Here is a 12,933-nt window from a genome sequence, read left to right as displayed (position 1 = left end):
AGATAGGGACACAACACATTACCGGGATCATGGGAAAGGTATGTAGCATGCTATCCACGCATAACACTCTCACCCCACTTTCAATTGGGTCGTGGTACACAGCAGGGATGGCCATTATCTCTATTGCTCTGTGCTTTGATGATTGAGCCCCTTACATGTATAATAAGACATAGGCAGAGCCACAGGGGTCTACACATAGTGGGTACACCACAAATTATATCCCTCTACGCCGACAACACATTGTTATATATCCGCAACTCTGAACTAAACATGACCCCGGGACTGGAGGAGATTCGCCTATTCACAACACATTCTGGATACCGTATCAACAAGACTAAATTGGAACTGTTCCCATTAACTGATAGTACACATGTCCCGACAGACTTAATGGGTTTCAGATGGGTCCCGTATATATTCAAATATTTGGGTATACTGGTCTCCCGATCACACAGCTCTCTTCTCGCAGATAACCAGGAGACTCACTTAGAAACACTGACCACGAAGCTGCAACTATGGGCAACATTCCCTATGTCATTATATGGCAGACTCTCATTACTCAAAATGATTGTAGTTCCCAAATTGTTGTACTACTTTTGCAATATACCGGTGTGGTCGGGAAATGCACTCATGGGCAATGAAATACACATGGGGGACTGGGGCTTCGCAAATGAAATGGGACTCGTTGACCGAACCAGTTGAACAGGGTGGCATGCTGGCCCCTGACTTTGAGCTCTACTACATTGTCTCACAGGCGCAATATGCAGGTTACTGGTACAACTCGCACGATAGCCCAATCCATTTGGCCCTTGAAACTTATAGCGCCTTACGCTCAAACTTGAAATCTATTATCCTTGCGGATCAACACTCTGACTCATGTTAGTTCGATCCGGTCCGCACAATGGTAAATGTCTGGTGAATACTTTTTAAAAGACTGGGGACATCATACTGCAGATTGGCTCCCTTGTGGAGGTGTCCGGGTCTCCCCTTACATACGTCAAAGATATCCAAAGTAGGTGGGACGCCGGAAAGGAGCTATCACTACAAGACCTCTTCCCTGATGGGAAGTTTGTCACATTCGAAGATTTTACAGTCAAGCTGGGCAGCAACTCGATTAGTTCACTTCAACACATCAGAAAGCTGACGGCATTCCGACACCGGTCGCCCTTATTCCCTCAAGAACCAACCACCTGCAAACCGTTAGAAATGCTAGTGACCAGTAAAGACCCTAGAAGATTGGTCTCCAGACTATATAAGGCATGTCAGTCTAATCAATCATCTATCAATAGGGCCAAGGTTAAATGGGAGGGAGATTTAGGCATAACGATACAGGAGCAGTAGTGGCTGCGTTGGTGCCGCTAGACAAAAGAGATCTCTCTGAATGCCCATTTTAGGCTAATACAATTCAAGGTACTCAACCATTTGCACTACACACCTGCACGTATCTCCAAATTTGCGCCTGTGACTAGTGACCAATGTGCAAAATGTAATGCAGCAGCCGCAGACTCCCTGCATATGTATTGGAGCTGTCACGGATTGCCAGTTGATGACGTACTATATGACATTATCGAAATACCCCCTACGCTTCCACCTCCCAAATATTTACCTGGGGATATTGGCAATCTCTCTGTGAAAATCTGCAGACTCTTCAACCTGGGTTGCTTAATCGCTAAACATGCATTTTGAAGTATTGGAAATCCAGTGCAGCCCCCAGCGTCAATGAATGGCTTAAGGAACTGACCTATGCTAATGAAAAGGAAGAGTGTCACATTTCGTTGACTGTGCCCAGCTGCAGAGCCAAGAACATATGGGGTCCATTCCGCGGCTTCCTGCAGACAACTGACACTTGAACCGTTAATTGTGTTGTGTTATATTATAACTAAGACTCTGATACTGCTCCCCTGAAACCTAAATTGACATTGGGTGCTGTTATAATGTGATGCTGGAATTCTCTTGCTTAAGTATGTGGGTTACAGTTACATGTCTGTCACTGAATTAAATAAAGTTAAAGAAATTAAAAACATGTATTTTCAGAAAAGTGTCATGCCTTGAAGACGGCAACTCTATTATAAATATCACAGTGGTTATTTGTGGAAACTAGTGGTGACTAGTAGATGGCGTTTTAAAAATAATCAATGAAATAGGGATAGAGATGCTGGACAGAGGAAATTACCAAGACAGATGAATTGGCAGCACTTTAACCAGCATCAATGAAATAGAGATGCTGGCTAGATTAAATCAGAAAACAGATTGCCATAAGTGATAATGCTTGTCAGTTTTAAAAGTGTTTATATGCTTGTTATTTACAGAGTTGTGATGTTCTCAAGGTCACTGCAATGTAATATGATGTTTGTAATTATTCATGCATTGGATGTTTTGTATTATATGTGAATTCCACATGCCACAGAAAGATTAATGTTTCCGTACTAAGAAGGAATAAATATATGTAATAATTATTTTTGAGATGTTTTTCTCTTTTTTCGTTAGGAATGTTGTCTAGCTGTAATTAATGTAATTTGTAATGTATCCACTCAGGCAGTAAAAATGTCACAATCAAACACCAGCAGTTGACAAAGGAGCCAGGTGCACGGCAAACACCTATGTGCTAAACCAGAGGATAGATGATGAGCCTAACCTTCCATCATGCACTCATGCAGCATTCAAATGTGTGACCGCCAGCCAATCAATGCTGGTCAGCACACGCTAACCTATGCCAGCATTCTCCAGGGCAAACTCAGGAGATGTGGATTCATGAGGAATCCCAGGAAGACCCACACACCCCTGCCTCCTCACTCTCCCCAACCCCCTCTTGCATCAACAGGCATGCCCGCAAAGTATTGTGTCTGCTCCAGGCCAGAGCTCAAGTCAGAAAGTGACCATATGTGGTCATTCCAAGTATCCCCAATCACACACGTTGGCAATTTACAGTTGCTTGGTAACCGGATTTCACAACACTGGAGACTAGATTTTGGGAAGCTATGGGACCAAAAAAGCCTCATGTGCACCCAAATGACTACAGTTTGTGCAGCCAGTATACTACAGTTAACTGACATCAGCCAGAACAAGCACAACTTTCTGGGTCAGGTTACTCAGGAGACTAAGGGGCTCCTTGGCAGCTGCCCCTACAATTGGGACCTATAAGGGCAACCAAAGGGACATAAACATATAAAAGCCATGTCAGCAGTGAGATGTGGATGCAACTCACTTGGACGAGAGAACTGTCATGAATCGCAGAACATATGACAAATTACAAGAGACTTCAAAAGTGGGCTAAAAGTGGACTTTCTACGTTATAAACTGAAAGAGATATGATGTGACTCCCTCCTGGTCCTGCACCCTTATTTACTGCCAATCTACCATCTGAAAGGAAAAAGGTGTGCTGCAGTCATGGTGGCCAGAGATTCTTGCCAACCATCTAAACTACAGAGTGGACAGTGTAACGTTATAACAACTTTATACTGTTCATTACTTATAAAACAAGCATTGGCAGTGCCAATAGTTTAGGCATTTACTGCTGTTCTTTGCATTTTGTATTTATAGACACCAGAGTGGAAGGAAAAGTGTGCAAAGTTTAAAGGAGGGTGCGATATGGGGAGTAGAGAGAGGGGAGGTGGGGTGTGCAGGTATTTGGTTGTAGCGAGAGGGGGGTTGGGCTGTGTGTGTGGGAGTAGAGAGAGGGGAGGTTGGGCGGGTGGGAGTAGAGAGAGGGGAGGTGGAGTGGGTGGGTGGGAGTAGAGGGTGCATGGATTAATTCAGTAGTTAACGGTGGCGTGCATAAAGAGAACTGTCAAAGGTAATTGGCCCAGAGTGAGATTTAGCTGTAGCAGGAGGTGGAGCACAGCAGAGCGGCCACAATGGTGCTGGAGTCGGTGGTCACTGACCTTCTTTTGGGGGATTACATGCTGAACCTGGACCGGACTCAGCTGAAGCTGGGGATCTGGGGGGCAAGAGGGGTAACTGGGTAACCATTATGCGAGGGAGATACCAGGTTGCGGGCAGGTGGTTTGTGATAGTGATGACCATGTCCCCTGCAAGTACATGAGAGCCAAGGCAGTATGAGGTGATGTTCCATGTCTTTTGGGATATGTTCGTCCTTTACTGTATTTTTGTTAGCATTTTGATTCTTGTACGGAATTCATGAACGGAAACGCCAAAGTGGATTAAGCAAACGTCTTTAGAATGATTGAGAAATGTTGGCATATGCACCTGCAAGAATTCGGTGTGCCTTACCACAGGAGAAGTCATCAGGGGACACACCAGGCAAACCTTCACATTATTAATATGACCAATCAGAAATTCATAATAAGCATGGACTTCGGCACAGACATGCACTCTAGCCAAACCTTTCCATGCGCAAGGACCTCCCACTCAAACCTCCACAGTAGCATCACCCTTTCACTCACACCTGCACAAGAGCAATCAGCAGGCTCTCACTCAACCCTGCAATAGCTAATGTCTTCCATTTAGACATAAGCCCAGATTTTTTTACAAGTACTTGAGCAATAATCACCATGCTCGTTCATGTACACATACACAATGGTCACGTGCTTCCACTCATATAGTCAAGACGCAACGCAGTAGTGTGTACAGAAGAACGCACACTCAGAAACATACTCCTAAAGAGTCTGTTATGCCTTGGGGTCGAAGTGTAAAAAACAAGTGGTTCTCTGGAAGAGCGCTAAAGGCCCCTCCCGTGCCTCAGCACGTTAAAAAAGAACAATTATAATAATTATAATGGGAAGAAAATCATATATATTTCACTTAAAGTTGGGGCTTAAATGTATAGGACACAGAGCCAAACAACACAAATCCATCCTTATATGTCATCTGCATTGAAAAGCACTAGAGACCCTAATTCAAAGCCCCTATCTGAAGCTCTTATGTTAAAGCTGTTATTTCAATTACAATCGTTTCGGCTCACTTTTGGTAGAACTTTCAGCACCACCTAATAGCCAAAACTAAAAACAAGAGACATATTGGAAAGATACAAAAACCTGTAAGTTATATGCAAAGTGACACCCCATACAGCAATCACTGTACACAGTGACGTCTGCGGTGGTGTTGCATTTTATACCACCATTGGCGAATTGCAGTCTTTTCGGGTTTTGTACAGTCACCATAATACCACTTTAACTGAAGGATTTTGTTCCTCTGAATTTGTACGTTTTCATATTAATGTAGATTGTTACCTAAATATAACAGAGAACCATAACTTCCATAGACAAGGTTTTTATAGGAATCGCTTCAGCTTTGAATGATATACCTTAAACATATTACCCTAAATGCAGTGGCCACAGGGCTTGGCTGGTGGGTGCTGTGGCGACAGGTATTATTCATAGAGTAGGTTTGCAGGAGACACCCTAGGAGGACCCAAGGAACATGACTGTATCGCTATCTTTGATGAAGGCAATGGTGATGTCATATTTGATTTTGTCAGTTGCTTTTTCAGTGGTTTTAAGCTTTTGCATTGTAACCATCTTGTTTCTTCAACTGAATTTTTTTTCCTGAAATTTGGAACGTTCCTTCTTAACATAAGCTACTGTATAACATGCCAGAAAACCATAACTTCCCATATCAAAGTATTTCATAAAATATAAAGCTATACATGAATGTCTAATTGCCCAGTCTTTTCACCGTTCTGGGGTAAATTTGATGAGGTGGACTAGAAGCAGCATAAAATTATTTGTCAAAATGTCAAACCGGAATTATTGGGGCGCTCTCCATATGTCTCATTGCCGTCCTACACTGTTCTCAGAACCTCCTGAGTCTAAACCTTTCTGCTCTGCTACTCCACCTTGACTATGTTTGGCTAGACATCAGCATCTTTCCTGTAACCATAATAGGTGGGCCTCTCAGAATCCACCTAAGCCGGATTCTGAAACTCCATCTTAACACCCTCTGCCTCCCACTCACCCCGCTTGTCGCAGTTGCCAGTGCCTAACGTTCTGCTTCTTCCTGACATTTCCCTGTACCTCTGAACTGCATTCCCACTCCCCATGGTTTTCTGTCCCTCCCACTGACTAACACCGCTGCTCGTCATCTCAGTTCCCTATCCTTTCACCAGCCCTCCTCTCCACCAGGATCCTCTTTTCTTCACTGTACACTCCTCTCCTCACTTTAACAGTGTCATAAACTTTTTCTTAAACTTTTTCTCTTCATCCCCATGACTTCACTGGCCATGCTGTCACACTGGCTTGAGCTACCATTAACACACCCCTGAGGTCTGCACTAAGAGTAGAGCAGAAAAGGGAAGAGCAGGTTTAAAAGTGGAAATCCCGGCCCCCCTCCTACTGCACCAGAGAGCTTGAGGCCCATGCAGAGTTTCAAATGGCCACATCAAAACTATGTTATATCATTGTTCTGCTCATCTAAGTTTCTATATGAAACCATTGAAATTCCGATTTTTATTTGCTACATGCGGCAAAAATGCACACCTTTAAAATCAAATGCCCAGCTACAGCACACGGAATAGCAGTGCAAGAACTCAGGCACTTTAGAGGAAATCTTTCTTAATCACAGGATCTGAAGCAACCACTTTAAACACATGCAATTTACTTACCAGAGCTTTGTCCACAATTAGTTCCCCATACTGCAGGACGGCATACTTCCCTGCCGTGCCCTTCAGAGGTTGGTGGTCTTTTTGCCACGCTATCTCTGGTGTTGGGTTTCCGTCCGCTGTACAGGGTAGGATAGCTTGGAAGCCCTCAACCACAGTGTAATCTTTCTCCATTGTATTAATTCTGGGTGGGACTATTGGGAAAGCGCAAACAGTGTTATTAAATTACGATTTTATAGGACATCTACCCAGTGACAGCCATATTAGCCTAAAAGAAGCATGAGCATTTCAGTTTTAAGTAAGGATAACCAGGGACATCATTATTAAACAGTGGGTTGCAATAAGATGGCTACCTGATTCCAACCTGCTCTGAACTACATACATTTCATCCTTCAATCAGAAAAGCCAATGTAGCAATTTAGTTTGTAATGCTATGCAATAAAAATGTGTCTGTCTCTCCACCCCTTCGCTAATTCGCATCGCCAGTAGAACAATGAATCACAGGTGCTGTAGGTGTGGCTGATCTTTAAATTGTTTTAATAAAGAATCTTGTCCCAGTCCAAAGGCAAAGAAGTGCTGCTGCACAACAGAGAAAACGCATATGTGCATCAGTGATAGAGAAAAGTAAGCAAGTAACAACTAACTCAAATCAACACAGCTCAAAATTGTCTTTAAAAAAGCAGGGTCAGAAGCCCTTTTTTGAGCGAGGCTAACGAAGGCACAGATAAAGGTAATTTCACATCAGCGAGACCTAAGATGAGATAGCATATTTGCCAGCATTGACTTTCTTGACAAGACTAGAGACATTCACAGGTCAAGAATTAAGAGCTGATCTTGTGTGCACTCGCAACCAGAAATCGCCAATTTATCTCTGACCTGGAATTGGTATTTAACTGTTTTGCAAAGAATCTACACACAAAGCACTGCAGTCAAAATGGCTGTTATTGGAGAGATATGGTCATAGCTTTCAGGAGCTGCTACCGAACGTGTGGCCAGCACAGCATCATTTGGTATATGGAATTCTCTGGAATGATAATCAAAAGGTCATTTCCACCTTCCACCAGAGGCAGAACAACAAATTGAATGGCAGTCGCAAAATCAGAGGCTCACAGAAGCTGTTTAATTCTTTTTTTTTATCATAGATAGCTTAAAGATTGCAGCTTGCAGCTTTGAGATTTTAGAGCGAAAGTATAACTGAGTGGCGGGAGCAGTTCACTGGAATGTTTTCTGTTGGGGTATAAACCCATTCTCCATACACCGAATTGACACCCCTCCCACCCTGACATTCCATGTGGCTTTTAAACAGTGGAGGAGTCAATGTTTACACGCCAGGTAAATGATGCACAGAGCATGTGACCTGGATGTATCCAATTCTCAGATTGGGTATGGCCAGAGAGTTGAGAAAGGAAGTAATGCAGGACCTTTCACACCAACCCATGTGTGTGGAAAGAAAGGAACAATGTTGTCATAGTTGACCATCTCAAAAGCCACCCTAGGATCTAGAAGGACCAAGAGGCAGGCACCTCTTCCAGCAAGAACACCATGGGCAGCATTAGAGTGGCTGTCTCTGATCTGCACAGAGGGAGCAACCCAGACAGAATTGCATGAAGCATTGAATGGTTATGAGGAGGTTGGCAAAGAAAAGTTGACAATAAAGTATCATCTCTGCGAGATGTCTTGTTTTATCATTATTTCTAAACAACAAGTTGTACTTGTCCTATGTCTAACAGAGTGTTCAAACCCCTATTGCCAACAGGATATTATCAATGTACTAACAGGCAATAATGGAACTAGTCTGTGTAGTCAAAAGAAGGCTCCTTTTAGAAGGAAAAATCTGGCAGGATTTTAACTGAGCCAGCAAACAGCCATGGGACAAGGAAGAGTTCGCCAATCCAGAAACAGATATCAAGTTAAAAGTTAATAAGATCTTTCAGGATATAGTCAGGAAATTATATATTCAACATAATAATTTGGACACAGAGAATAGGCAGTTTTTAGCAGAAAGACCACGGCAATAATAGGAAAATCATCCAAATATACATGATGTCACGGCGGAAAATGGGAGCTGGGAGGTCATGAGTGTGTGCTTTCATTCTGGCATGAGCCTTATCGGTTTTATCCATAAATAACCAGGTACTCCGGCAGTGGAATTTGTTTAAAGCAGTGCTTTTTCACAAAAAACAAAGAACAAGAACATTTAGAAGCAGGACGGAAGAGATCACCTTTTGGCAGTAATCATTTTATTTTTGCAAAATGGATTTTATAACTTTTTTTCAGTAATAACATTACAACATAACCCGCTTCTAGGATCAACATTGCACACCACCACCCTCCACCTCCTCATGGTGCAGGAACAAGCATTTTCTAAGCCAATAGATCAACATCCCTGGTGTCTCTTGTACATAACCGATGCAATACAGAATAGTTAGGTCACCCTCTCCATCTTGACTGCTTTGGCCCCACAGGCCTTGTTCCCAAAGTGGCTTTTTCTCAGAGACCTTCATGATCCTGCGGGTGCTGCAACCCGTCCTCACTCCTTGAACATCCCTTAGTTGATAGAGCCCTTAAAAATGTGCCCATTCCATTTCCCTGGAGTTCTAGGGCCCAGGCAACATAACCGTTATGTTCTCCATATCAAATATGTCCCCAGCTTTATTCGCCCATTCCCTCTCAGTCTGCAAGGATTCCCGTTTCCACTTGATAGTCAAGCAAGCTCTGCCTGCTAATAGCAAAATGTGTGTCATGTGCGGGAGGCAAACCCAGCTTTCATCCCGCCTCTCCAAGCCAAAATGCACCAACATCGATCTAATTCTCTGTGTAGCTCTTCCACCCTTTTGATCCAGATAAAAACTTCCCTCCAAAATCCCTGGACCACACTACATAGCCACAAAATATGGCAAAAATCAGCGCTCTTGCCACATTTCCTCCAACAATAAGGGCTAACCGATGGAAACACTAGAAAGCTTCACTGCATCATACTTCCATCTATGTAAGAGTTTATTGCTGTGTAACTTGTACGGACAAGCTATCAATGTCTTATTCGCTCTCACACAAAGTTTCCCCCACAGTTCCTCCTCCAATTAGATCCCCAGACCCCATTCCCATGTATCTCTGAGCCCCTCTGCTCCTTACACCATAGCAAGAACCAGGACAGCATAAATCCCAGAGGTCAGGACACCAAAACCAGCAGTTTTATATCTTTTCAGTCTGGTCCAATTCCCTATGAACGCTATTCCCCCACTTTCCAGCCGTTATCACACCTTTCCACTGTAGGTAAAGAAAGACAGACAACTTTTCAATCCCAAGGCACTCTTCCAGTTGCTGAATAGTACAAAATCTACCTTTCTGCCACAGTTGTCCAACCCTTTCGAGCCCAGCCTCAAACCACTGTTGAAACCTTAATGGGTACAGGAATTGATCCCTAATTGGTGGCGCCCATGTGTGGCTCAGCAGCGAGGGCCAAGACGTAACCCTTTGCATACCCTTCTTGCTTTTCCAGACTTCCCATATCATCCCCAACATAGGTGGGCCAAAATCCTCTTCGACAAGGACTTCCACGGCACCCAGAGCCACCCACTGTGACTAGTCTCAACCAATACATCTCTAAAATAAAAGCATTGTTTAGCAGTTTCATTTCCAATATGAGCCACCAGAGCCCTCCTTTGATATGCCCCCACCCACACCTTACAATCCTGTGAAGCCCTCACGGCTAAACTCCCCATAAACAATACCCAATCACTAACTAATTATCTAATTTACAGACCACCAGGCCCGCTTGGGACCTTTGAGGAGGATCTGCACAACCTACTATCCAATAATGTCAAAACTACCTCACAACTGTTGGTACTAGGGGACTTTAACCTAGGCTTTAACGACCAAGCGGACGCGCACGCCTTAACCATTACCAACACTCTAAACTCATTAGGATTATCCCAGAAAGTTAACAATTCCACCTACCTCAAGGGTAGAATATTAGACTGGGTCGCCGATTCTAACTATACAGCCGCCATCTCTTCCATTATGCCATTACCCTGGACCGACCACTCACTGGTGTCCTTCAATCTCCTAACCACCCGACCACCGACCATAACTCTACCCACGGCACCATCATGCCTAACTAGAAACAAGAAGAACATGACAGTGGATAATATCATCCCTGCTAACCTCCCAACATGAAATGCTCTGCCCAACGACTTAGACCCTAGTGTACTAGTTCTCGAATACAATAAAATCATACTTGACACTATGGATAAAATTGTCCCACTCAAACTGCAAACAAGTAAACCCAAAGCCCACTTAAATAAATGGTTTACGCCTGAACTTAAGGCACTACGCCTATCAAAGAGAAAATGTGAATCTGCCTGGAAACTCTGCCCAACTGATGAAAACAAGGCGAACCTAACCTTTATCTCTAGCCACTATAAAAATGAAGTTTGCCTGGCAAAGCGGAATTCATATAATGACCGCATTGCCAATTCCAATTCAAGTATGAGGGAACTTTTCTCCATATTGAAAGAACTTGAGTCACCTATTGCCACACCAGATACTTGCACCAAGGATCAAACCTGGTGCACAGATATCCAAAACGCACTAGCCAACAAAATAAACACCCTCCAAAATAAAATACAACTAAAAAAAGATTCTCTAAACCTTCCTAATCTGTCCAAGCCAACACCCAATGCCACTGTCATGGGCGCTACTCCCGAGGGGCCAGGACTGGCCCCGCGCCCTCGGAAGCAGACCCGTCTTCCACTACTCCGGACCCAGCAGACCCCTACAGGGGCCCTTTGGACCGTGTCCTGGCGCCTTTGGCGCCAGGCTCATGAAGGGTTTCAGTCCCGGCGCCATAGGCGCCGGGCTCATATTGATAAACAGTGTAATAATGCTTGGGTGGACTTACCTGAGGCAGACCATGCTGCATATTTACCCAGAACAATCCAGTCTGGTTGAAGTCCCCAGCCATCAGGGCTGGGAGGAACTATTCCCTCCATTCAGGAACTCTTTTCTTACCTGGGTGGAACCGGTGGAAGAACACACACTGGAAGCACTTCTCTGCTATTTAAACCACGCCCGATGGAAAACACGTGCTTCGCGTTTTTCTGCAGCAGCAGCAGGACGCTCACCGAGTCGGCTCCTGCATTCCAGGTCCAGAGTCATCTTCAGCTTCCGCGCAGCAACCTGTGGATGAAGAAAGACACAGAACAATACTTACCAGATCCCGGAATCCAGTCACCGGCAAAACCTGCAAAGAATAAACATAAGGTTAGAAAAGTGCAACTCGCTCGCAGCCGCGCCCGCTTACCTGATCCATCCGTGATTGCAACGGAGCTAACCGCGGCCTTCTCTTCGGCAGCTTCTCTGCACCTGAAAGGCAAAGGACATAATTAAAAAGGGGTTCGGGTGAAGGCAGTCGCATTCATCTTAACTTACCAGTTTTTGCACGCGCAGTAGCGGCCGCATCAACCTCAGCATCCCGGCACCTGAAAAACAGGAAAAAGACATTATTTGAGGTGCCATTAAAAGCGGCCAACGATCATTATACTTACGTGCATCGACACGTGCAGTGGCAACAGATATAAAGCCCGCAGCATCCCGGCACCTGAAAACTAGAAAAAGGACATTATTAGAGGTGCCATTAAAAGCGGCCAACGATCATTATACTTACGTGCATCGGCACGTGCATTGGCAACGGATATAAAGCCCGCAGCATCCCGGCACCTGAAAACTAGAAAAAGGACATTATTAGAGGTGCCATTAAAAGCGGCCAACGAACATTATACTTACGTGCATCGGCACGTGCAGCGGCAACGGAAAACTACGCCCACAGCATCCCGAGGCCTGAAACAAAGGAAAAGGGACATTATTGAGGTGCCCATCTTTTAAAGCCTAAAGACTACAGTATACTTACAGGCATCCGCTCGTGCAGTAACGGCGGCATCGCTCTTCGGCATCCCAGCACCAGTGCCACAACTAAGGCCGCAAAAGACTTGAGCCGCAACACTGAACTCATCCAGTGACGTAACTGGAATCCACGCACCCCTGCACCAGATGCAGGATGGAGAGCTCAGCATTTATACGCCTAAGGTGAGAGCTCGCCGAGACAAGTAGAAAGCTAGGCTGTGGGAGAAACTGGCGATTGGTGGGAGAAGGAATCCCATCAAACGGTGATTAACCCTTTTTCTTCCACCTGCAGAAAACTTACCCTGCAAGTCAGACATTCGATAAGAGGAAGCCCAGTCCTGAGAGTCGTCCGAGCTCTACGCTTCTCAATTGAAGAAACGATAGCAGCCCAGCCGGGATCAGCGCCTCCGTGGGAATCAGGTGAGCGTTACAGCCACCCCCAACAACAAGACTAACAAATTCTCCTTTACCAAAACAAC

General features: G+C 44.6%; 1 protein-coding gene across 2 annotated transcripts in view; it reads right to left on the bottom strand.

Moving 5' to 3' along the window:
- The window catches only part of HMCN1 (hemicentin 1), a 1,785,366-nt gene that overhangs the window by 319,846 nt on the left and 1,452,587 nt on the right, over positions 1-12,933 (bottom strand). For both annotated transcript variants that reach the window (XM_069641364.1, XM_069641365.1), the window contains exon 82: positions 6,557-6,747. In XM_069641364.1, coding sequence (XP_069497465.1) covers positions 6,557-6,747 — 191 coding nt within the window. The remainder of the gene's footprint in view (positions 1-6,556; positions 6,748-12,933) is intronic.

This window comes from Ambystoma mexicanum, chromosome 1q (assembly GCF_040938575.1).
Source record: "Ambystoma mexicanum isolate Mex_15411 chromosome 1q, UKY_AmexF1_1, whole genome shotgun sequence".
NCBI classification, from domain to species: Eukaryota; Metazoa; Chordata; class Amphibia; order Caudata; family Ambystomatidae; genus Ambystoma; species Ambystoma mexicanum.
The sequence above is the reverse complement of the archived record's forward strand: the minus strand, read 5'-3'. Positions and strand labels throughout refer to the sequence as shown.